This window comes from Pyrus communis, chromosome 8 (assembly GCF_963583255.1).
Source record: "Pyrus communis chromosome 8, drPyrComm1.1, whole genome shotgun sequence".
NCBI classification, from domain to species: Eukaryota; Viridiplantae; Streptophyta; class Magnoliopsida; order Rosales; family Rosaceae; genus Pyrus; species Pyrus communis.
The window spans coordinates 1,077,934-1,101,412 of record NC_084810.1 but is presented as its reverse complement, the minus strand read 5'-3'; the positions used below and the strand labels follow the sequence as shown (position 1 = coordinate 1,101,412).

The 23,479-nt window shown below is 35.7% G+C and overlaps 5 protein-coding genes and 1 non-coding gene across 7 annotated transcripts; 3 read left to right on the top strand and 3 right to left on the bottom strand.

Annotated features, from left to right (window-relative positions):
• Positions 1-3,536: 3,536 nt before the first annotated feature.
• On the top strand, positions 3,537-3,958 carry LOC137741402 (monothiol glutaredoxin-S6-like). The gene has a single exon (XM_068481123.1). The coding sequence runs from the start codon at positions 3,568-3,570 to the stop codon at positions 3,886-3,888; it is 321 nt and encodes a 106-aa protein (XP_068337224.1). The 5' UTR covers positions 3,537-3,567; the 3' UTR covers positions 3,889-3,958.
• Positions 3,959-9,339: 5,381 nt separating this feature from the next.
• LOC137741362 (monothiol glutaredoxin-S6-like) lies at positions 9,340-9,741 on the top strand. Its single transcript, XM_068481084.1, has one exon. It carries the CDS (start codon positions 9,340-9,342, stop codon positions 9,661-9,663), a length of 324 nt encoding a protein of 107 aa, XP_068337185.1. The 3' UTR covers positions 9,664-9,741.
• Positions 9,742-15,177: 5,436 nt separating this feature from the next.
• Positions 15,178-15,822, top strand: LOC137743906 (monothiol glutaredoxin-S6-like). The gene has a single exon (XM_068483836.1). The coding sequence runs from the start codon at positions 15,178-15,180 to the stop codon at positions 15,499-15,501; it is 324 nt and encodes a 107-aa protein (XP_068339937.1). The 3' UTR covers positions 15,502-15,822.
• A 442-nt stretch (positions 15,823-16,264) lies between these two features.
• On the bottom strand, positions 16,265-18,164 carry LOC137743887 (uncharacterized). The gene is made up of 2 exons (XM_068483818.1): positions 18,011-18,164; positions 16,265-16,822 (listed from the first exon to the last, which is right to left on the bottom strand). Exons 1-2 carry the CDS (start codon positions 18,046-18,048, stop codon positions 16,630-16,632), a joined length of 231 nt encoding a protein of 76 aa, XP_068339919.1. The 5' UTR covers positions 18,049-18,164; the 3' UTR covers positions 16,265-16,629.
• An 84-nt stretch (positions 18,165-18,248) lies between these two features.
• Positions 18,249-18,321, bottom strand: TRNAR-ACG (transfer RNA arginine (anticodon ACG)). The gene has a single exon. It is a non-coding gene; the product is annotated as a tRNA-Arg (tRNA).
• A 416-nt stretch (positions 18,322-18,737) lies between these two features.
• Positions 18,738-22,725, bottom strand: LOC137742109 (BTB/POZ domain-containing protein At1g03010-like). 2 transcript variants are annotated; one of them, XM_068481860.1, is made up of 4 exons: positions 22,127-22,725; positions 21,014-21,080; positions 19,642-20,841; positions 18,738-19,485 (listed from the first exon to the last, which is right to left on the bottom strand). In XM_068481860.1, exons 1-4 carry the CDS (start codon positions 22,216-22,218, stop codon positions 18,943-18,945), a joined length of 1,902 nt encoding a protein of 633 aa, XP_068337961.1. In that variant the 5' UTR covers positions 22,219-22,725; the 3' UTR covers positions 18,738-18,942. The 2 variants fall into 2 exon arrangements, with proteins under 2 accessions (XP_068337961.1, XP_068337962.1); XM_068481861.1 differs by lacking the exon at positions 22,127-22,725 and adding an exon at positions 21,170-21,503.
• Positions 22,726-23,479: the final 754 nt, after the last annotated feature.

Sequence of the window (23,479 nt, the reverse complement as noted above, 5' to 3'; positions counted from 1 at the left end):
CTAAAACACTTTAGCTCTTAAAAGGCAATTCCAAACAACCCCTTATTTCTTTAAACCAATAAATTTTCTTGTATGTACAAGTACCATCTAGTTCGTGGTCTTATCAACCTTAAATCCCCTTCCTCCTGTTGTAAGTCAAAAGGAAAAGAAAGAAAAAAATATTACTTTTAACCAAAAGAAAATTTTAATAGAAAATAATTTTTACTCTCTCTCTCTTCCCCTCCATGCACATTCTCTTTATTTTCAACCTTTAGATTGAAAAAAAAAAAAAAAAAAATCAATAAACAAAACAAACGGAAGTCAGCAGAAAGAAAAAAAATAATTTTTCCAATCTACACGTATAGCATATGCAAAGTTAAACCACACACCCACCTAACTCCTCAAAAGTCCAAACATTGATGCGAGAAGCCTTATATTGAAGATCATCCCTTTTTTGGATCAGTAAATGAATATCATCTTTATAAGAAAGTAGATCAAAGGAGCTGGAGGGATGGGAAATATCCTATGCGAGTTTAGTTTGATGGCGGAGGCGGAAGCGGTCGATGAGGGTGGCTTTGTTCGCTTGTATGGAGAAAGGCTTCGGGAAACATATTCAAATATTATGGTGGACATGTTAAATGGAGTATTACAACCAGATGCCGTCATTGAAGGTTTTCTTTGGGACATTCAGCAGCTAAAGCAGCAATTAAGTTCGGTTGAGTTTCCTTTCACTCCCCGTGCTTGTAATGGGGCTGCTCATCAGGTGGCGTCTTATGTCAAGTGTGTGGGGATTATCATATGTGGGATTGCTTTGAACCAGAATGATTGTTTAATTCTCTGGCTTCTGATGTAAACATTTTAATTCGTATCTAATAATATTTGCTCTTTGACAAAAAAAAAAAAAAAAAAAAAATTATATATATATATATAAAAGAAAGTAGATCGAGTTGCAAAGGTAGAATACTACAAACAAGAAGCACTCTTTAATATTTATCTAACCCTTTGGGGATGCTAAAGAACCATCCACGCCCGCATTTGTTAAATTCCACATATTTCTAGCATAAAAGGAGGCTCCTTTAACAAGCTATGTATAGCTTTGAGTTGTAGCCAACCCGAGAAAAAATTCTGACTCCGTCTCTACAAGCGAGGGTTCAGTTGTATATGTATATCATGTCTTTCAGAGGGGCCAAAGGAATATTTTATGTCCACTTACATTTCCACACCCGATGATGGTACGTATCAGCTGAAATCATGTTCGTGATGTGGGGAAATAATATATACCCCAAATCCTTTCTTGGGTTTTGTCAACCGTACCAAATTGGTGTAACTGCTTGCAGAAATAATCCACATTCATCGAGATAGCTTTTGTGAATGCAATCTCTTTAGGAACCTCATGCATGCTGATCAAACCGGCCAATTATTTATCACACGTTTTGTTGTAAAGAATAAGAAAAGTTGGCTGAAATGAAGATTTTAGTATTTTAATTGTTGAATTGATTAAAATCAAATAACGGTAAGTGACCCTCTATTACAGTGGTGGAGAGGAATGCTGCTTGTGCACCATCGTGTGAGTTCGAACCCCGTCAGTTTCCTAATCTAGCTAACAAATCTATCATTTGACAAAAATAAAAAAAAAATCAAAATCAAATAACGACGATGTATCCATCAAACTAACGACATTATCAATTAAATATTGATGACATCTCGACAAAATCTCAAAATTAATAATTTTAGCAATTGAAATTTGTATTTATTCAGCCAATTTGTGATAGAAATAAACCATTTAAATGTTTGATAGGCTAGCAAAGTTGGATATGAAATGAAATAAGAGATATTTATTGATTTGGAATTTCTTCTTTTTTCCCCTTCCATTCTTTCTTGGATTTTCATGCTGCGAAGGGCCAAAGGGGCAAGATTAATTAACGAGTTGATGACCTTTAATCAGAATCTTACGTATCCAAAAATTTTCTTTACTTGACTTTAAATATAAGCTTTTCGGTTCTCTTCATTGGTCGAATAGGACGCGAATCTTGTCTTGTTATCTTACTCATTAGATAAACCGAACTTCTTTCTCCACTTAACTAGATATTCTTAAAAAACCTAATCTTATGATTTTCATTGGGAAAATTTATTTAGACCCATTTATCTTCTGTCTACACCCAACTTATTATTTTTATTCTAAAATTCCAAATGTGCCCAATAATTCTCTTTCTACACCAACAAGAACAAAAAGAAAATAATAATAATTTAGCAATAGGCAACTCCAGCCACCCTATCTCTTCGAACCTCAACCACCCAGTTTCTAACCTCCTCAACTCCCCACCGCCACCTCCCTTACCACCCACAACAATTTGGAAATTAGAACATTATTCCCAACAACCCCCTATTAAAAAACCCAAAAGAAACATGTCAATATATTTTTTTTTCTTTTTTTGGAAAAATTAATGGTATTATTAACATATGGTCCAACACAATTAGATTCGACACGTCGACAATTTCGGCATAATTCAGACATGTTAGAAGGACTGCATGGAAGCGAGAGCTATTGTGTGGCCGGTGAAAGGTTGGGAAAGGGACATTGATGGCTGAGATCTTTGGGGGTTTCATTGTGGGTGATAAGAAGATGGTGGTGGGGGGTTGGGGAGGGGTAGAAAGTGGGGGTGGTTAGGGTTTGGAGTGATGGCATGGCCCGGGATTTCTAGTGTTGGAATTTTATATTTATATTTTTGTTCTTTTTCATTATGGATGTAGAAAGAAAATTGTTGGGCAGATTCGGAATTTCAAAATTAAAAAGTATAAGTTGGGTATAAAAAGAGAATAAATGGGTCTGAATAAAATTTTCCTTTTCATTTCACTTAATTATTAATTTTTGATACACGAAATATTCTACACTAAATTTATCAAAATTATAAAGGGAGATTCGAACTTGAATAGAAAAGAAAGAGCAGACTGTTTTAGTCAATTGGCTAAGCTTAGGTCTGCTCACTTAATTATTAATTTAGTTTGTGATAGGTATATGCAAAAGAAGTTAATTAATGTCTGTCTATATATATCATTTTTTTGTACGATAAGGGTAACTCAGAGATTTTATGCTGCTGTCACAATTTGCATGCAATATATATGTTATGCAACTTGTTTATTCCATATCCTTCATCGCTAATTCGAAATAACAAGTTTCACCTCTACTTTTTCAGAATGCTGGTCTGACACATGCATGAACAAATCGGTCTACAAGGAGTAATTCAACTCTTTATAAACATATATAATGTTACTTAACTTTTCGATGTGAATTTCACATTCTTAAGATTCAATCATGTCCTACACAAAACCAGTGACCCAGCTAGGGTTACCATCAAGTAACATGCATGCATAAAGGGTAATTTGGGAATCAGATTACAGTATCCTACTAACCCTAGCTAGCTAACTTTAAGCTTTTATTCCGTGAATAAAACTAAAATATCGCAAATCCTACCACACTGAATAATTAAACAGTATAAATAGACCTATAATGCACCTCAAGTTCCTCACCAAGAAAAAACTTCCAAGTACAATTTTAACACACATACACACATCCAGTAATATCCAGCGATGGACACGGTGGCGAGATTGGTGGATGAGAAGCCATTGGTGATCTTCAGCAAGAGTTCTTGTTGCATGAGTCACTCTACAAAGTCATTCCTACGTGGGTTCGGAGCAAACCCTACAATTTACGAGTTGGATCAAATGCCTAACGGGCAGCAGATCGAAAGGGCACTGCTGCAGCTCGGTTGTCGACCAAGTGTACCTGCTGTGTTCATAGGGCAGCAGTTCGTGGGCGGTAATAATACGGTCATGGGTCTCCATGTACAGAATCGGCTAGTCCCTCTGCTCATGAGAGCTAAAGCTATTTGGATTTGGAACGACCAGTAGTATATATGGACTTAATTAGAGTATTAAGAGATATCTACTGAACCCTTAACCCTAAACCACCGGCTCTATGAAGGTGCCGGTTCGATCTTTTTGTACTTTGATCTAGGTATATGAGTACTAAATGAGATCAGTACTTCTGTCACGTTTTTTTATGAATACTGGATTTCATATACTTCTAGCTTTCTGTCTTCTTAATTTCTTCATTTTTGTCAAAATTTTAATATGTATTGTATTTGAATACGAAATGTAGTGAGTTTGAAGAGGAACACTCTGTCTATCGGCAATCCACTGCAATATGACATTAAGCAACCCACCCACTTTTTATCTCGACCTTAAGTTCGAGAAATACATTAATCGAGAATCCTTTAGATTTTGTTTTATGAACTATATATAGATCACTGACACCTTCTTATGAATTATAAACTCTAGCTAATTAAGTGAAAAATCTCGATACTCTTGTTAACGAGGATTCGGATTACAACTCTTCTTACGTTTGTACCTTTACCAGTAGCGAGCCACCGGTTCTTTGGTCCCAAGACAAATCTGCACATATATGGCAGTGAGAGAGTTTTCTGGTCCAACTTGCTAGCATGGAACGTACGTATACGTTTGAGAATTAGATTCTGTGAGGTTTGAGCTCGGAAGATTTAAGCTACTTGTACAATGTGATAAAATTTGTATATTAGCTATATTTTGGTAGTATTTTAGATATTGTCACTCACGTATTATCAAGTGAGAAATTTAAACCGTATGCCATGTGTATTTTATTTGAAATTCCCCTATAATGACTCTCTCTTATGAAATGCCGCCATGATAACATTTTTATTATGTAGAAGAGCTGGAGAAGGATTGTATGGAATGACCAACCAAGTACACAATTATTGTAGTGTTTCAAATCAATAATGTGATGCTGTATATGTATATATAAAATTTTCATTACATAACATTGTATTATTGCTCAAAACGCCACGATATCAGTGTACCCACTCCATACAAGTCTCTTCCGCAGAGTTGATGATCCAGTGATGATCATACTATGAATAAAAACGTGTTGCATGAGAGGTCCCAGCGATGCGCACATCCCGTGAAAATGACAAGAAAACATGGAATAGGGAATAGGGAACCACGTGATGACAAGGAAAAGAAGAAAAGAACAACTTATTAGAGCTTTACACGTAAAAAGATGCCATATCGGGAATTTTCTGACGTCGCTAAATTTAATTTTGTCTAGGGTTTTAGCTGTGCTGCAAATAACGTTGATTTTCTCTCTGGTGGAATATTTAATTTTGAACCTAAACAATATAGATGTATAATTTTGATATATAGGCTGTAAACTCGATCATAATATTTTGTGATGCCACGAACCGTCCATGCAATCTATACATATATTCTTGTTAGATATATACAGTCCCCAATTATCCAGAAAGAAAAAAAGAAGAAAAATTCAAACTTGTCGTCCTACCACAATATAGTTATTCGATCTTGTGCATGCAGACTATTGAAGTAAAAAAAAACCACGTATCATGAATTAAAAATGGAGCTAGGAGCTTATATAGTTATTTTCCTGTCGCAAATTTCTGAATAGGTCCAATAGTTGTCCACCATAAAATTATAAATCAGCATTAGTACTGTCTTTAATTTAATTACATGTGCAATTCAATAGGTGTACAAAAGCTGACATCAATGCAATTAGTAATGAAATGCTTCAATATAAGAGAAAGGATAATGCTAGCTAGGTAGCCTAATTTTAAAACCAAACTCTAAGCAATGATGTGTCACCAATTGAATATAAGAACGTTAATCAACACTTAAGTAATAATTCAATCATCAACCACATTATTTGACTTACAAAATTTAGTTTAACAATTTAGCATTATCATAAGAGAAATTTAGCTTCACTAGATTTATGATGTGAGGCATACTCTTCAACATCTTAAAATGCGAAAGCTTTTTGAAAAATCAAAAGAATATTATGAGATTTAAAGTAAGAATATATATGATCAGGTTCATATATTATCAATCGTAACTGCAAAGGGCAGATAAATCTACAATAATAATGTCTTATTCCACTACTAAATGAGGTCGGGTGCTTGAATTCTATAACGCTATTTCGCTCGGTTTTACACCAAGTCCTTCGTTAACTCCAAATACTCTATAGCAAATGACTTGAAACCCTAATATCAGATGCATGCATTATGCTCTTGAAACCCCCATATCAGAATAAAGATCAAACAAAATCAATTATGTTGATCATAATTCAAATGAAAATAAAGATCAGACAAAATCAATTATGTTGATCATAATTCAATTGAACCTTAATTAATTCATCCGGAAAGCTATATACCTTCGAATGAGACGATGTATACTAATTAATAAGTGGCATTTGCAATAAGATACGTCGAAGTTCTTTATTCAAATCTTGATTTAGTTTCTTTTGATTGGACTATTCTACAAAAGGTGCGTACAAAATTCTTAAAGGTTGTATTATCTCCTTAAGTTATCATTCTTTGTCGACTAGGTAATGACTCGAATTTGATTATAGGGGGTTAAAGATCCTTGTCTGACATCAATGCTCACTACCCAAAATAAAAAATAAAAACTAAAAAAATAGCTACGGAGTAAGATTGGCTGTTATTAGGACTTCAGTAAAAGAGTACCATAGCATTGTCACACTTTTTTTACTTTTAGGCACCCGTTTTTCATTTTTACTTTTTATCACCTTTAGCAATAGTTACGCTCCCGCTTGGTCATTTGATTGTCAAATTTTGTGGGCATATATTGCAAAATGAGCTATGAGGTGATTTTCGAAATAAGCTATGAGGTTACAATGATCTCACATCGCACTATGATGTTGTATCAATTTATATATTTTGTCTTTTTGAACGTATAAGCATCCACTAAATTGATGATTTTTTTTTTTTTTTATTTTGTCAAAGTGGTGTAAATGTAGCTTGCATGTCGCCTATATATAAGGGTCGCAAGCTCACCATGTCATCAATTTAATAAATTATCATACAATCAATTAGAGATTGAATATACAAATTGAAGAAGTTAAAGTACCACCATAAAACTAATTGGCAATATGGAAAGTAGTTCAACTTTTTATTAGTTGAAAGTTGTTACATATTCAACCACATGAATACAATAAAAATTTAAGTTGATGATGATTTGTATATCCAAATGTGACTAGCCAAATTATAGTGTTTAGCTATGTAAAAAGTGCATGGGTCCGTTGTAAAATATGTTTGAAAGCATATAGGTTCTCAAGAAAATAGCAAGCTTTTAGTCATAATATTGGATGCCTAAATCGCAGGAATATTTTTGCTCATATTTAATGGTGATGCTCATCATTCTATATAGCACTGTTAGATGAGTTTAAATTTTGAGATTTGTGAAGTAGATAGACACACATCTCAAAATTTAAACTTATCTGACGATGATAAATAGAGTGATGAACATTACCACAACTTGAGGAAACGAGCAAATTGCACCCTAAATAGCTCATGTTTAGGGATTTGAATCCCATCCGGACCTAAATTGTGGGAATCCTAAGGATCCTCACATTATAGTCATTTATCGTATATCGTGCAATCAAAAATTATTTTGAATTTTATTATTTAAAATTAAACATAAATAGTACTTAACGAAAACTAATCATACAATATATGATCACAATGTGAGAATCCTCACAAAAAAATTCGGAAAAGATCTTCATCCTATGTTTAGCATCTCTTAAATTGATAAAAAAAAATTAAAAAAAAAATTAAAAAAACACATGTTAGTTTACTACTTTTCGATAAAGTGGGGTGTGGGTCCTTGAGGTATCTTCCCCTACTTGTACGGTAATCACGTGGATTAATTAAAAGAAGAAAGATTAACCTTATATCAATAATATTTTGTCAACGATAAAAAATAAAGAGCATATCTTGTCCCTCACAAAATCTCTTTAACAATCGCTTTCGGTTTGCTTCAACTGAAATGGATGGGAATCTTTTGCCCCTTCGGATAAACCCATCTTCTTTCTCCACCTCAGTAGAATATAGGGCAGATGCTCCAAAATAGATAGAGCTGAAAGATCGTGTTCTTTATTTAGATAGGATAATATTTGCATTTTCTTTATTGGGGGATAAGCTCATTCCCACTTACGAATATTGTATGCTAGCTGTAATTAATTTATAATTAGAGCCATTCAATTTTTTAATCTTCTTTTGAAGATCATCTTGACAAAAATTATTTCAATCATAGATCATTCAGTCATTCAAATGTACCAACAGTGTAGGTATTAAGTAACGTATTTATAATGAACCGTTCAATTGTTTTAACACGTTTGGATGATTAATCGATCTCCAATTCAAATGATTTTTTGTAAAAATGATCTTCAAATGAAGATTAATAAAATGAACAATTCCAATCCTTAAATGTTATTCGATCAAAATATATTATTCGTAAATAAAGAGATATGTGCAGCCCTACATGGAGGGTGCAAGTATTATCCATTTTGATATATGTCCAAAAGTTTTATTACCATAAATTCCACTTTTTCCACCTGCTGGTGAATGTGAACATGCTAATGCCCTTTGGGTCTCAATGACATCCTCCTATGAAAACCCTAGCTTTATTCAATAGTATTAGAGCCCTTTGGGATTTCTTCTTCAAAAATCGCTTCCGCAGTTCTGCTCATAAGTTCCTATTAGAAGTGTTTTCATAAAAAATCTGTTTGAAATATCTATTAGAAATCTAAGTACTTCCTAGAAAAATACTTAGAAGTGCTTTCTTAAAAAACACTTGACTAAGAGTCTATAGAAAATGCTTGTATGACAAAGAAGCATATTAAACATTTCCAGATTGCTACTAAAGAAAATTTAACCGTTTTCTACAATAACACCTGAAGTGCTACATTCTTCTTCTAGAAACACTTCCAAGAGTACTTTTATGACAAGTTTTGGCAAACGTGGCTACAACAGATTGTTCCAATAGAGTCTTAGTGTCTTTGTGACAAAAATACCAACCACTTTTCTTTCCAAATGAGCAAATGCAACGATCGTGTCCAAGTCTAAGTTTGTTCTTTACCACTTTTAATTTTCTTGGCAAAATGCGGCCAAAATTGTTTTTGGCTATCTGAAAATGTTTTTAGCCATTTGAAACACTTTCAAATTGTCCTACGTATTTCCTTAGTACAGCAGAGATTTTCTAAAAGCTAAAAAAAATTGTTATCACACAAGGACATTTCCAAAGGACAACACTAGCTTGAAGAGAGCCGAAGGGGGTCTTTATCAACTAATGATTCTTTCTGCTCCATCTGTAAAGCATGCAATGCACTATAAATAGACGAATCGAGTGTTCTAAGTTGCTCACTGGAAGCTAGCAAGCTCGACTAACTCACTGCACAATCTTCACACCCCTCACATTTCCATACCCTTAAAATCGTTTGTTTCCAGTCTCTGACTCGCAATGGACACGATAACAAGCATTGTGGCTGAAAAGCCGGTGGTGATCTTCAGCAAGAGCTCTTGTTGCATGAGCCACACCATCAAGTCACTCATATCGAGCTATGGGGCAAACCCAACAGTGTACGAGCTAGATGAAATGCCAAATGGGCAGGCTATTGAAAGTGCACTAGTTCAGCAGCTCAAGTGCCAACCAAGTGTGCCGGCCATTTTCATAGGGCAACAGTTCGTAGGTGGAGCAGACCGGGTCATGAGCCTCCAAGTCAGAAACCAGCTTGTCCCAATGCTCATAAGGTCCAATGCTATTTGGGTTTGGACAACAACCTGAATGACATCCTCATATATCTATAACATAAGTTATACTCTAAAATCCAGACCTACACTACTTAACAAAGCTCAAATAACAGTTTTTCTATTCCCTCGTAGCATTTATCCTTTCGGTTGGTATCATGAACGGGAGTCAGTATGAAATCAATGTATACTCCATCGAGCTAAGCTTTTTTTTCACCTTCTTTATCTTGTACTAGCACTACCCTTGACTTCTTCTTTGTCTGGGCAAGGCTGAAGTTAGTTCCTCTTGTTGAAGAGGATGAGCTTGTATGTTCTTAGTTCCTGTAATCTCCCCTTACTATATGCATGTTTACCAAAAGCAGAGAGTACACATATGCTTAACCGCAATAGTTCTACAACTGCTCAGCATATATCCTCCACTAAGATTTACGCGAGTCACAAAAATATGAAAACTTACCTCATGTTCAAAGGAAATCGATCGAAAATAGGACCTTAAGTTCTATAAGTCACGGTTAGAATGCCACGAATCGATCTTGCATTTTGCTTTACTTTATTCTGGTTCTGAAAAATATATTCACTAAACGTCATTCCCCCATAAGCTGTAGCACATCTCAAAACTTCCTTCTTGGTCACAGTTATGGGTAAAAATTCATTTCTGTAAAATAACATGCAAATGATAGGAATAAATACGATAAGATTTAGACAGATCATGAGCATTCGGTGGGGAACAAACAAATTCAGTTCTCAGAGATCATAACTACAACCGGCATATATATATGCAGACTTTTATTACCTTATCCATGTCAACATTACACAGTGTGCCCATAATTTAACATCTTTGAAAGATGGGATGTATGGATACTTCACTAAGTTACTAACCGAGTAATTATTTAAACTAAACCAAATAACGCATTTCCTTCTTCATCAAAAAACATAACAAACGAAACTAGGAAAGAAATACATGCAATGCACATTGGTGACAGGTTCTCACCAAGAGCAAGAGGGTGAAGAAACTAAGAGAGCCTTCCTTCAATTTCGGTGAAAAGCTCTGCTGACGAAGAGAGAAGTTTATGTATTCAAAAAAGTTTGATTGTTCGATATCGATTACCCATGAAAAATGGCTTGAGCAGATCCTTCACTTCTGAATATAGTCATTTAAGAACGGATTTGTCTGCTCTAGGATTGCATTCCGTCACCAGCTTTCCACTGCCCTCTGAACCGTAGCATTTGCCTTGCGTGTCTCTTCAGCAGAGAACTTGTGTTCTATGATTCCTAAAGGTCCAGGCTGCAGTACTTTCACCACAGTTTCCATATCTCGCTCCAGCTGCCTAAGCAACAAATAAACACAACAAACGAAATGCAAAACGAAAAATAAACACGCGTTGCAGGTTCCAGGGATGCTCACATCCTGTGAAAATGACAAGAAAACATGGAATAGGGATTAGGGAACCACGTGATGACAAGGAAAAGAAGAAAAGAACAACTTATTAGAGCCTTACACCGTACAAAGATGCCATATTGGGAATTTTCTGACGTCGCTAAACTTCATTTTGTCTAGGATTTTAGCTGTGCTGCAAACAACGTTGATTTTCTCTCAGTTGTGTAAATTTTGGATAGTGTTATTCACACACTTCTTTTTATCTTTCACATACATTTGTGTAAATTTTGTCCATTGATCTTTTATAATTCATTTTATATGTTGGCTGGAAAATAAAGAGTGCGTGCGTAAAAACAAATATGTAAATAACACTATCCTTAGACAAAATAGATGTATAATGTTGATAGGCTGTAAACTCGATATTAATCTTTTGTGATGCTACGAACCGTCCTTGCATTGCAATCTTTTACATGTTCTTGTTATATATATGTTATCCACTAAAATATAATCCCCCAATTATCCAGAAAAAGTATCATTTAAAATTGACGTCCTACCACAATAGTTATTCTTGTGCATGCAGACTATAGAAATAAAAAACCACGTATCATAAATTAAAAATGAAGAAAGGTGCTTATATAGTTTTCCTCTGTCAAATTTCTGAATTGGTCCGATAGTTTCCCACTACTAATCAATATTAATAGTGTTTGAGAAATTTTGTATTGTATTGAAAACAGAGTCTGGTACACCAACTATCATAATATAATTAAGTGGTTAGATATGAAGATCGATGTGCATGCAACATAAACATGCAAGTATATACAAAAGTTGGGATTAGATTTGTTTTCATGAAAAACAATCACATCCAAGGATGAAATCAAAACAATATTATCTCTACTAATTAATAAAACACTCATTATCAACCAAAACCCTATGAAATTATCAGTTTAACCCTCTAATTAAAACAAAACATAAATAAGAAATATGGGGCAGAAATGTAACTTCATACAATCAAATTTTACTGTTTTTTTTTTTTTTTACAAAGCCTCACCTACATGTAATCCTAACATATCTCTAATTTATAAAAAAACAAAAAACAAAAAACAAAAAAACAAAAACAAAAACGAAAAAAACTTCCCACTCCCACATTCTCTATCACTCTATTCCTCTCTCCTTCTATTTCAAAAACAAAAATAAAAAAATTTCTCGCACACTTTGTGTGTGCCCATATGCTAGTGAGATTTAAAATAAGAATACATATGATTTGATTAGTTATAGTCACTGTAAATTAATAAGCTCAGGTATGAGGTTCATATATTATCAATCGTACTGCAGAGTGCAAACAAATCTACAACAATATATAATAAAGTCATATCTTATTAAGTAGAGCCGTTTGTATGAATTTAAGAGTGTCACTGCGCTTAGTGATGAGTCGATATTATTCTATATTTTTACCCTAGTTATAATTTATTTGTTATTTTAAACGAATTTTGATACTTTGCTTTTATATTTCAATTGCAGGACGTGTGAATCTACTTTGGGCAAAAAATGATGAAACGGGGGAATTTTGGAGTAATTCCAATTGAAATGGATTCATGAGTCTTTCAAGATTTTACTCGGTTTAATGCCAAGTCTTCTGTTAGCTCCAAATACTCTATGTCAAATGGCTTAAAACCCGAGTATCAATTGCATGCACATGATTCAGTTAGCTCCAAATACTCTATACGTGGCTTGAAACCCTAGCATTAGTTGCATACACATGATGCTCTTGAAACCCTTATATCAGAATAAAGATCAGGAAAAATCAAATTATATATTGACTGTCGATCATAATTCACTTTGAACTTTAATTAATTCATCCGGAAAAGTTATACCTACGAGTGCGACTGGCTAATATTACTAATTAGTGAGTGCATTTGCAATAAGAACCAACCGTACGTGGAAGTTCTTTATTCAAATCTTGATTCAGTTTCTTTTGATTGGACTATTCTACAAAAGGTACCTACAAAATTCTTAGCGGGTAGCTTGTATGTATTATACCCTTAAGTTATGATTCTTTATCGACTAGATCATGACTCGAATTTGATTATAGGGGTTAAAGATCCTTGTTTGGCGTCAATGCTCATTACAAAAAAAACAAAAAAAAAAAAAAGAAAAAAAAAAGGGGAACAATAGCTACGGAGTAAGCATGATTGTTGTTGAATAATTATTGCTAAAAGCGTGGCAACAATTTAAAAGTATCATAGTATTGTCACACTTTTTTTTACTTTTTATCACCGTTTTTAGCAATAACTACGCTAATGCTTGGCCATTTGATTGTTGGAATTTATGATCCTAAATAGCGAAATGAGCTATATATCCGTTGATTTTCAAAATGAACTATGAGGTTCCAATGTTCTCACGTTGCACTATGATTAGCATCTCTATATTGAATATAAAAAAAAACACATGTTAGTTTACTACTTGTCGATGAAGTGGGGTGTGGGTCCTTGAGGTATCTTCTCTTACTTGTACGGTAATCACGTGGATTAATTAGATAGTGAAGAATGTAGGGCAGATGCTCCAAAATAGAGAGAGGAGAAAGATGTTGTTCTTCATTTCGATAGGATAATACTTGCATTTTTTTCGTGGGAATAACCTATTTTAATTGTAATGGTATGATTTTTTATTCTTCATGTGAAGATTATTTTTATAAAAAATTATTTCAATCGGATTATTTATTTAAATATATTGACCAAATAGATAATGTAGGTACCAAGTAAGATTAATTAATTAAACAGTTCATTTGATTAATACGGTTGGAACCGTCTATTTGTTTGATACGTTTAGATATTAAATGATATTCAATTTGAATGTTTTTTGTGGGAGCGATTTTCAAATGAAAATTAGTAAATTGAACAATTTCGAACGTTTATTTCATTAAGTCAAAATATGTTATTCATAAATGAAAATATATGTGCATCCCACGTGGAGGATGCAAGTATTATCTATTTTGATATATGTCCAAAAGCTTTATTACAATAAATTCCACTATTTCCACCCGCTGCTGAATGTTAATATGCCAATGCCCTATGGGTCTACAGTGACATCCTCCAATGAAACCCTAGCTTTATTCAATCACTTTGGTGCCCTTTCGGATTTCTTCTTCAAAATCGCTTCTTCTTGTAAGTGTTTTTGTTAGAAGTGTTTTTGATAATAATTCTACTTGAAATATTAATTACAAATCAGTGTTTTCTACCAAAAATATTTGAACACGCTTCCTAAAAGCACTTGACAAAGAGTCCATATAAAACGCTTGTATGACAAAGATGCACATTAAACCCTTCCAGATTGCTCCTAAAGAAAATTTTAACTGTTTTCTACAAAAACATTTGAAGTATTTCATGCTTCTTCTGGAAACTATTCCAAAATTCTTTTATAACAAGTTGGTAGATGTGGCTACAACAAATTGTTCCAACAAGTTGAACATCAAAGTACGCTAAAGAAAACAAAAATAAACTACGAAGATTATTTTATTCAAGAACAAGAATGTTGACACAGCTACATAACTCAATAGACTACATTGTAAATGACTTAATCACTTTTGAATAACAAATCTTTCTATTTATAATACACTAATCCTAATCCCTAATAAAAAAGGAAACGAAAACATAATTCTAATGGGCTAAGCTCAAATCCAAACACTAAATAGATTACTAGTTTCCAACACAACAAAGTCTCAATGTCTTTGAGACAAAAGTACCACTCACTCTTCTTTCCAAATGAATACAAATGCAACCATCGTACCCTAAGTCCGAGTTTGTTCTTAACACTTTCCAATTTCCTTTGCAAAATGCGGCCAAAATTGATTTTTATCGTCTGAAAATATTTTTAGCTATTTTAAAAACACTTTCAAATTATCATTATTGATGATTAGCTAGATTGCAAGTTGTCATCACACAAGGACATTTCCAAAGGACAACACTAGCTTGAAGAGAGCCGAAAGGGGTCTTTATCAACTAATTATTCTATCTGCTCCATCTGGAAAGCATGCAATGCACTATAAATAGACCAATCGATCGAGTGTTCTAAGTTCCTCACAGCAAGAAGCTAGCAAGCTCGACTAATTGACTTCACAATCTTCACAACGCCCATTTTACACTCTTTTAATCGTCTGTTTCCAGTCTCTGACTCGGAATGGACATGATAACAAGCATGGTGGCCGAAAAGCCGGTGGTGATCTTCAGCAAGAGCTCTTGTTGCATGAGCCACACCATCAAGTCACTCATATCGAGCTACGGGGCAAACCCAACAGTGTATGAGCTAGATGAAATGCCAAATGGGCAGGCTATTGAAAGCGCTCTAGTTCAGCAGCTCAAGTGCCAACCAAGTGTGCCGGCTGTTTTCATAGGGAAACAGTTCGTCGGCGGAGCTGATCAGGTCATGAGCCTTCAAGTCAGAAACCAGCTTGCCCCAATGCTCATAAGGTCCAATGCTATTTGGGTTTGGATCAGAACCTGAAACATCCTCATGTATCTATAACATAAGTTATACTCTAAAATCCAGATCTACACTACTTAACAAAGCTCAAATAACAGTTTTTCGATTCCCTCCTTGCATTTCTCCTTTCGGTTGGTATCACGAATGGTAGTCGGTGTTGATGTATACAAGCTTTTTTCACCTTCTTTATCTTGTACTAGTACCACCCTTGATTTCTTCTTTTTCTGGGCAAGGCCGAAGTTAGTTCCACTTGTTGAAGATGATGAGCTTGTATGTTTTCAGTTCCTGTATTCTCCCTTAACTATATTATATGCATGTTTAATAAAACAGAGAGTAGTCATATACTTTAACTGCAATAGTTCTGCAACTGCTCAGCATGTATCCTCGGCTAAGATTTACGAGTCATAAAAATATGAAAACTTATGAATGCTGAACTTACCTCATGCTCAAAGGAAATCCATCGAAAATAGGACCTTAAGTTCTCTAATTCGTGGTTAGGATGCCACCAATAGGTCTTGCATTTTGCTTTGCTTTATTCTGGTTCTGAAAAATATATTCACTAAAGTTGACATTCCCGCACAAGCTGTAGCACATCTCAAAATATCCTTCTTGTTCACAATATATGGTTAAAAATCCATTTCCGTAAATTACCATGAAAAGGATAGGAATAAGTGCGATAAGAGTTACACGGATCATAAGCATTCGGTGAGGAACAAATATGATGAGAGTTACACGGATCATGAGCATTTGGTGAGGAACAAATAAATTCAGTGCTCAGAGATCATAACTACAACCGGCATATACATATGCAGACTTTTATTACCTTATCAACGTCAACATTACACAGTGTGTCCACAATTTAACATCTGCGGAAGATGGGATATATGGATATTTTGCTAACGAGTAATTATTTAAACTAAACCAAATAAAGCATTTTCTTCTTAATCAAAACACATAACAAACAAAACTAGGAAAGAGATAAATGCACTGCAAACAGGTTCTAACTTCTCGCAAACAGCGAAAGGGTGAAGAAACTAAGAGAGCCTTTCTTCAACTTTGGTGAAAAGCTCTGCTGAGGAAGAGAGAAGTTTTCTATTCAAAAAAGTTTGATTGTTCGATTACCCATGAAAAATGGCTTGAGCAGATCCTTCACTTCCGAATGTAATCTTTCAAGAAAGGATTTGTCTGCTCTAGGATTGCATTCCGTCGCCAGTTTTCCACTGCCCTCTGAACTGTAGCATTTGCCTTGCGTATCTCTTCAGCAGAGAACTTGTGTTCTATGATCCCTAAAGGTCCAGGCTGCAGTACTTTCACCACAGTTTCCATCTCTCGCTCCAGCTGCCTTAAGCAACAATAAACAGGAAATAATCCCAATTAAATGCAAATGAAAAATAAGATAACATCGTTAGAAAAAAACTTGCAAAATATAGAATGAAAGACGTCAAGCACACAACTGACATTCAGCAGAAACATCACTCCCTTCTCTCAGATACATAACTTTTAAGGCCATCGGAACTAGTTTATAGCAAGAATTCGATACACAGGGTGTCAGAGAAGACACAAGTTCAACCCCTACTATTACACACGGCGAAGGACACAGTTTTCGTTTAATTCATGACCCCAACAGATGAAAAACCCCACAATTAAAACAATCCTGAGGTTTTAACAAAACCCTTCACATTCCCCTGTCCTTACAAAGGGAGATTAAACAGGGAAAGCAGTTCCTTCACCACAGCAGCAAGCAATTTCAACTTGGGAACATGGCACGATCAGTGTCAGGCCAGCAGGTTAATCTTAGATTAATCAGTTCACCCACTCTACAAAACATGACACCAATGCAGCAACATCACTCCCTTCTCTCGGATACATAACTTTTAGGGCCATCAGAACTAGTTTATATCAAGAATTCAATACACAGGGTATCAGAGAGACAGCGAAGGACACAGTTTTCGTTTAATTCATGACCCCAACAGACGAATCAAATTCCCTCTGTCATTACAAAGGGGGATTAAACGGGGAAAACGGATCCTTCTCCACAGGCCAGCAAGCAATTTCACCTTGGGAACACGGCACGATCAGGGTCGGGACAGCGGGTTAATCTCAGATTAATCAGTTCACCCCAATCTGCAAAACATGACACCAATGCAAATACCGGAAAGCTGCAAATTTGTATCTTTTACCGTTCATATAACCATCCCAGCTTGAAACTCTTACAGAGAATTTTACAGCCGAAAGTAAATTAATTTTACCAAACAACTACGGCCAATGAAAATTCCCATATGCCCTAGATCAATCTAACAAATCTGGGCTATGCAGAAACCGAAACCAACAGACAAATTTAAATTCAAAGCTTTGAACTTTAAAGGAAAATTAGGGTTAATAAAAGAAAAATCTAACTGCAGAAAACCAAGCAGGTTTAGAATCGTACTATCAGCCATTTTTTCGGAATCGTTCGAAAACCCTAAAATTGAAGCGAAGAAACAAAGGAAAAAAATTTAAAAATTTAGATTAGGGTTTTACGAGGAGGTACCTGAAGATTCTGGAGAAGGGAAAATACAACCTGCTCATCTCTCTCTCTCTCTCTCTCCCGATTGATCGACGATGATGCGCCGCCGTCTCCCTTTGTTCTACAACGGTTGCACGCAGAGAGGTCTTCCTGCTCAAGATACCGAAACGTCGTCGTTTTCGAGCTTTCCACTTGAAAACGCGCGAAGCGGCAAATGAGCGAAAAAAAAGGGGGGAAGTTTAATTAAAAAATTAAAAGAAAACGACTCTGCTGGGGATCGAACCCAGAATCTCTGGTTTCGTAGACCAGCGCCTTATCCATTGGGCCACAGAGTCGACTTGTTATGTTTTCAATCATTATATTATTTATTAAATTAATTTAAGATAGAACTCAACAGGAATTCTTTGTGTATGATGCCGCATCTCATGGATGTCATTAAAAATGTATTGATATATGATAATATGTTGGTACAGTTTGATATGGCAATAATGCCGACACATTTTTTTATGATATTATCATAATTGTGATTAAAAAAAATGTGTCGAAGTCATAAACAAATTGTACCAACATGCTATCAATACAATTTTTAATAATGTCAATAAAATGAGACAACGTGCACAAAGAATTCATGTTGGGGCTTACAACAAACATGATCTTATCGTTTGTCTTAAACATAAAAAGCTTTTAAGAATAACCGTTACACAGTCACGTGATGTTACTAACTCACATATTATAACATGAATAGAAAATGTTTCACCAAGAGTTCAAGGGAGCTGTGATATTCATTTTATATATATAACAAATAGAATCTCAAATACACTGAAAAAAAACTGTCAAACTTATATTATAACTTAGAAAACCCACCACACTAATGTATGATCATATGCTAATACAACAGTTATATATACTATACACACTTGTAACACTTTGTATACATATTCACACTCCCTAGTTTTTCAAGAAACCGAATGGCGCCTTCGCTTCTGGAACGGAAATCTGGACTCCGAACGCGCCTTCCCCCCTAGAGGGTTGATGCTATTGATCTTGAACAATGCATTGAGCTTCCCCAACTTTTTGGCGAATGCTTTGAACAGCTTGGTTGCAGGATGTGACTTTACAAGGTCTTGTTTCATAGAAACGTGATCTTTTTCCAAGTCCGTCAGCCTCATTCGCATTCTCGCAACTTCAAGCTTCAACTCGCGGTTCTCTCTTCGGACTGACGCGTAGTTGTCTCTCGGTGAAATGGCTCCGCTGCCTGCACCACTGCCTGATCTTTGAGGGAATTGTGCACCGTTAATTGCCCCGAAGAAGAACTGGTTGTGGCCACCGTTCATTGCGTTTCTGAGCCTGATTTGCTCAAAGTAGAGCACTTGAACTGCCATTTGTACCGGTAGCCTTTCATTCTGTGCCGCGTGACTGCATGCTTCTTGGGATAGTTTCTGGCAGTCGATGGTTTTGCAGAGGCGGTAGCGTTCAGAGTCCTTGAGATTCGGATGGACCTATAAAAAGAAACACAAATCCAGATTGGTATTGATCAACATCTTGAGAAGAAAAATGCATTCACAAATTTTAAAGGGAAATTATTTCTGCACTCCGTTTTTCTCCCCTGCACGCCTCTCTCCATTCTAGCCGTTGGATGGATATGTATTACTCACTTTGAGGAAGATATCCACAGCTCGGTAGAGTCCATCGCTTACTATTCGAGCATGGTCTGGAAGTAGTTCTGCTAGAGCTATGAACCTTGACGGCATCAAGTTCGAGTCCAGTGCAACTTCTGCAAGATAATTGTCTAGCAACTTTGATACTTTCAGGATCGAACTTTGCATAGGAGATCCAGGGCTGTCGAAATCATAAACCATTTCTCTTTCGTCCCTCAAACGATTATCTTCATCATCATCATCCTCATCCAAGTTCAGAAATGTCGAAAAGATCCTCAATACAGCATCTGTGTCGTAGATTGTGCTGTGGTTGTTTCCATGTGAATTTGCCGGAATCAGGATGTCTTCGAGAATTGCCTGATCCAGCTGCAGACCAATCCGTCTCTCTAAATCGGAACTGCAGGAAACAGACGACGATGCTGCAATCGCAGTTTTCAACAAGCTCGAAAGAAATGCCATTGGAACTAGACTCTTCCTTGATTGTGTTGGAAGCAAACTGACTATAGCTTCAACAATGACACTTTGTTTGTTTTGCAATTCTAAATCCAAAAGGCTTCCTTTTACCAATTGGTTATCTCGAATGACAAGTCCTTGTAGAGAATTATGAGCATAGTTGATCAAAATTTTGCTGATCATATCCTGTTTAAGACCCTTGGTTTTCACCGTGGATATAACACGTTTGAAGAAGTCGAGACTAAGCACTGTAAGCGCTTTTCCCCACCAGTCTGCAGGCGTTTCAGGTTGCATATTTAAAGCCGCTTTCGCAGGAAAGTTGTGGTCAAGTTTCAATAAGCCAGAGGTGAGCTGCTCCTTGCACACATTGTTTGCGATTGCATTGATAAGCCTGCTTACCAAGTTGGTTTCTTCTGCTGCCGGCAAGAGGGTTTCGCAGCGATGAAGAACTGATATCGACTTTGATATGTTTGGGAAAACCGTCTCCTTCAGATAAGCTTCAGTTCTGGTTTCCATGTTTTTCTCAGCATACTCTTCCGTCATTTCCAGAAAGTGCGCTACGCAACGAAGTGTGGCAACATTTGATTGCGTAATCTCAACATTAACTCCGTAACAGAATTTCGCAGCTAGCTCAAATCCCTCTGGTCCACCCGGAACAGATGCAAGAATTATGCGCGAAACTTTTGAATCTTTTGCTTCAAGCAACAGCTTCCGAATCTTTCCACTCCGAGAAACTAGAGGGAACTGCAACATAGTCACCATCACATTACTAATTCTCTTTGCTTTCATAATTCGACATATTTTTCATTTAATCGTCGCACGACAATATCTTATCACAAGCTAATAAAACACAATAATTATTTTGTAACTACAACAAATTGAAACAATAGACTAGTTCTGAACCAATTTCACTCACCTTGTGAAGTGCAAAGCTTGATGCTCCTATCTCCACGGTAAGATCGCTAGAAACATCGGAGATTGGCCTGTGACAAAGACAAAATTTGTTGAAAAATGGAATCGAAGCGAGGAAAGAATCAAAATCTGCTACAATCTAGAACTACAACATGCATACATTCTCATGTGTGCCAACATATCAAAAACCCTGCAAGGAACCTCTGTATTTTCCATGGAAGTACACTACACAGAGTTTCAAGTTCAATCCAAACAATTGGACAGCGTGATCCTCCCTCGATGTAATCATATTAGTGATTCGCTACAGAAGGACGGACCAATAATTGCGAAATGAGTGGTGGATTTGAGTTTGCACACGAAGAGTAATGTTAGATTATGGTCAAGGATAAGAAAGCTGATTGAAGTCTGCAGAACTTGTTGTGCTGCAGAATTGGAAAAGATTGACCAAATGGGGCCCTCGGGATTAGCCAACCTAGCTGAGCGGATTCATTATTCTACGTGGCGGTGTAACAGTGACGCTGAATAAAGCCAGAATCAATGGACAATTTGCACAACTGGTCCGTTCATGTCTTCAGGGCCTACAGATGGTAAACGTACAACAAATAATTGATCCACAAAAAATTAATTTGGGGTGGCAGCTGGCACTTCAAGAATGTTGATAGTGAAATTTGGCTGCATCTGGACAGCAATCAGCCCGGTCCACCTCGTGCCATTGTCGTTTCGATTTCGTACTGTCTGAGCAGAAACTCACAGGCTCTGTTTTGACACTCAAATCCCAAAAAAGATGCTAAAAAATAAACTTTTTTTTCGTGTCCTTTCATGTTGTATCCCGCTATCCGTATCGGTGTAACGTAGAGTTACTGGTAAGTGGAAACTACCATATGGCTCAAAGCTAAAGAAAATAAGGCTAAAATTGAAAAACAGAAAATTAAATGCAGGTAATCTATCAAAAGTAATAAGATTATAAGAGATGGACGAAAACGGAACTAGGCGTAGCAAAGTTGGCTACCACAATATGCACCCAAGTTCAATTTCCGCTCCCACATTTTACTATTTTAGATTAGACTAGAATATCGCTCAAAAAAAAAAAAAAGCAGAAGATAAGGGGGAACATTACCATTCAGTGGCATGCCTTATGCTTGAACTCGGACGAATAGACCGCTTCCCGGAAATGCTAGGCTTCAGTTCACCAATGGTGACGACCCCCATCTTTCCTCGACCACCTTACGATCAGAGTTCCCACTCAAAATCCTGCAGCTCCAGTCCCACTACAAAATTTCAAGAGTCCCAAAGTTTCAACAGTACAAGCACTTTCACTAAAAGCCCATATCAGATTTCTCAATTTTTCAAACACCTTATGTTCATAAATTCCCACTCAAAACCCTGCACCACCAAATCCCACTACAAAAAACACTTTCCAGTTCCACATTGCAGCATTTTTCTGAGGGATGGTTTGAGGGAAGAGAGAAAGAAAAATGCTGCTGGAGAAGAGAAAGTCACATGAAACCATGCAGGAACAAAGGGGAGGGGACTTTGGTACAATATAACTACTTTAATGAGTGCCTGTGATGAGGTTTTGAATCTAAAAAGTCAAGGAATTGCAGCTGCAAAAGCACTTTTCGGTGAAAGGTAGTCAGAGGGAGTGAGTCGGTGAATTGCTTTTACATGGTTAATGTTTGTGAGGGAATTTTGCAGGATTTCTGAGAGGATTGCAGTGCTTTTGGGATTGTAATAGCTACTCGCTTAAAGCTTTTGCTTAATTAAGTCCCTAATTATGTGTAAAGCTAATTAAAGTAGAGATTTAAAGGATGAGTGGGTTTCCCTGATATAATGAGAACCATAATGCATCCACTTAAACTATAGGGAAATTCGAGAACCAAACATGCATTTCCATCGTATACAGTAGAACCTCGATAATTTAAAAATCAATAAATTTATAATCTCGTTAAATAATTTTTTGACCAATCTGGAGATAAAGTGCTAAATTAATAATTCGTTATAATTATTAGATAATATATATTATTAAAAATTCATATAAATCCTACATAATATATAAATTAATAATTTTCTGATACATGTATGATTTGACTATGAGGCCTTCATAAAATATGACTCAATTATTATTTATTTTTTCTTGAAATTGATGTTATCTTGTATCTTATCTCTAACTTTTCTTAACATGATAAGAAGTTCTGACGTGGTTTTCTCGTACTACAAGCCTACAACATGATATTATTCAATGTCATTGCCACTTTAAGAGCTTATTTTCGCAAAATGGGCTCCATACTCTATAGTAAAACTAGCATCTTCGACTTCATCATCTTGAACAATGTGCATTCTATTTTTGAAAAAAAAGTAAGTAGACTCATGAATTTTAATTAGTTAAACAAATATATAGAATTGTTAGTTTACAGAACGAGAAATTAAATAGAATGTACAATATCTTAAAAAATAAAGAATACTTTCATAA

Bases quoted from the DNA above. Each gene is read 5' to 3' on its own strand.
- LOC137741402 (XM_068481123.1), top strand. From the start codon at position 3,568: ATGGACACGGTGGCGAGATTGGTGGATGAGAAGCCATTGGTGATCTTC.
- LOC137741362 (XM_068481084.1), top strand. From the start codon at position 9,340: ATGGACACGATAACAAGCATTGTGGCTGAAAAGCCGGTGGTGATCTTC.
- LOC137743906 (XM_068483836.1), top strand. From the start codon at position 15,178: ATGGACATGATAACAAGCATGGTGGCCGAAAAGCCGGTGGTGATCTTC.
- LOC137743887 (XM_068483818.1), bottom strand. From the start codon at position 18,048: ATGAGCAGGTTGTATTTTCCCTTCTCCAGAATCTTCAG. The intron at 16,823-18,010 runs GTACCTCCTCGT...TTGTTGCTTAAG, and splicing joins CCCTTCTCCAGAATCTTCAG to GCAGCTGGAGCGAGAGATGG.
- LOC137742109 (XM_068481860.1), bottom strand. From the start codon at position 22,218: ATGGGGGTCGTCACCATTGGTGAACTGAAGCCTAGCATTTCCGGGAAG. The intron at 20,842-21,013 runs GTGAGTGAAATT...ACTATGTTGCAG, and splicing joins CAAGCTTTGCACTTCACAAG to TTCCCTCTAGTTTCTCGGAG. The intron at 19,486-19,641 runs GTGAGTAATACA...TTCTTTTTATAG, and splicing joins CTGTGGATATCTTCCTCAAA to GTCCATCCGAATCTCAAGGA.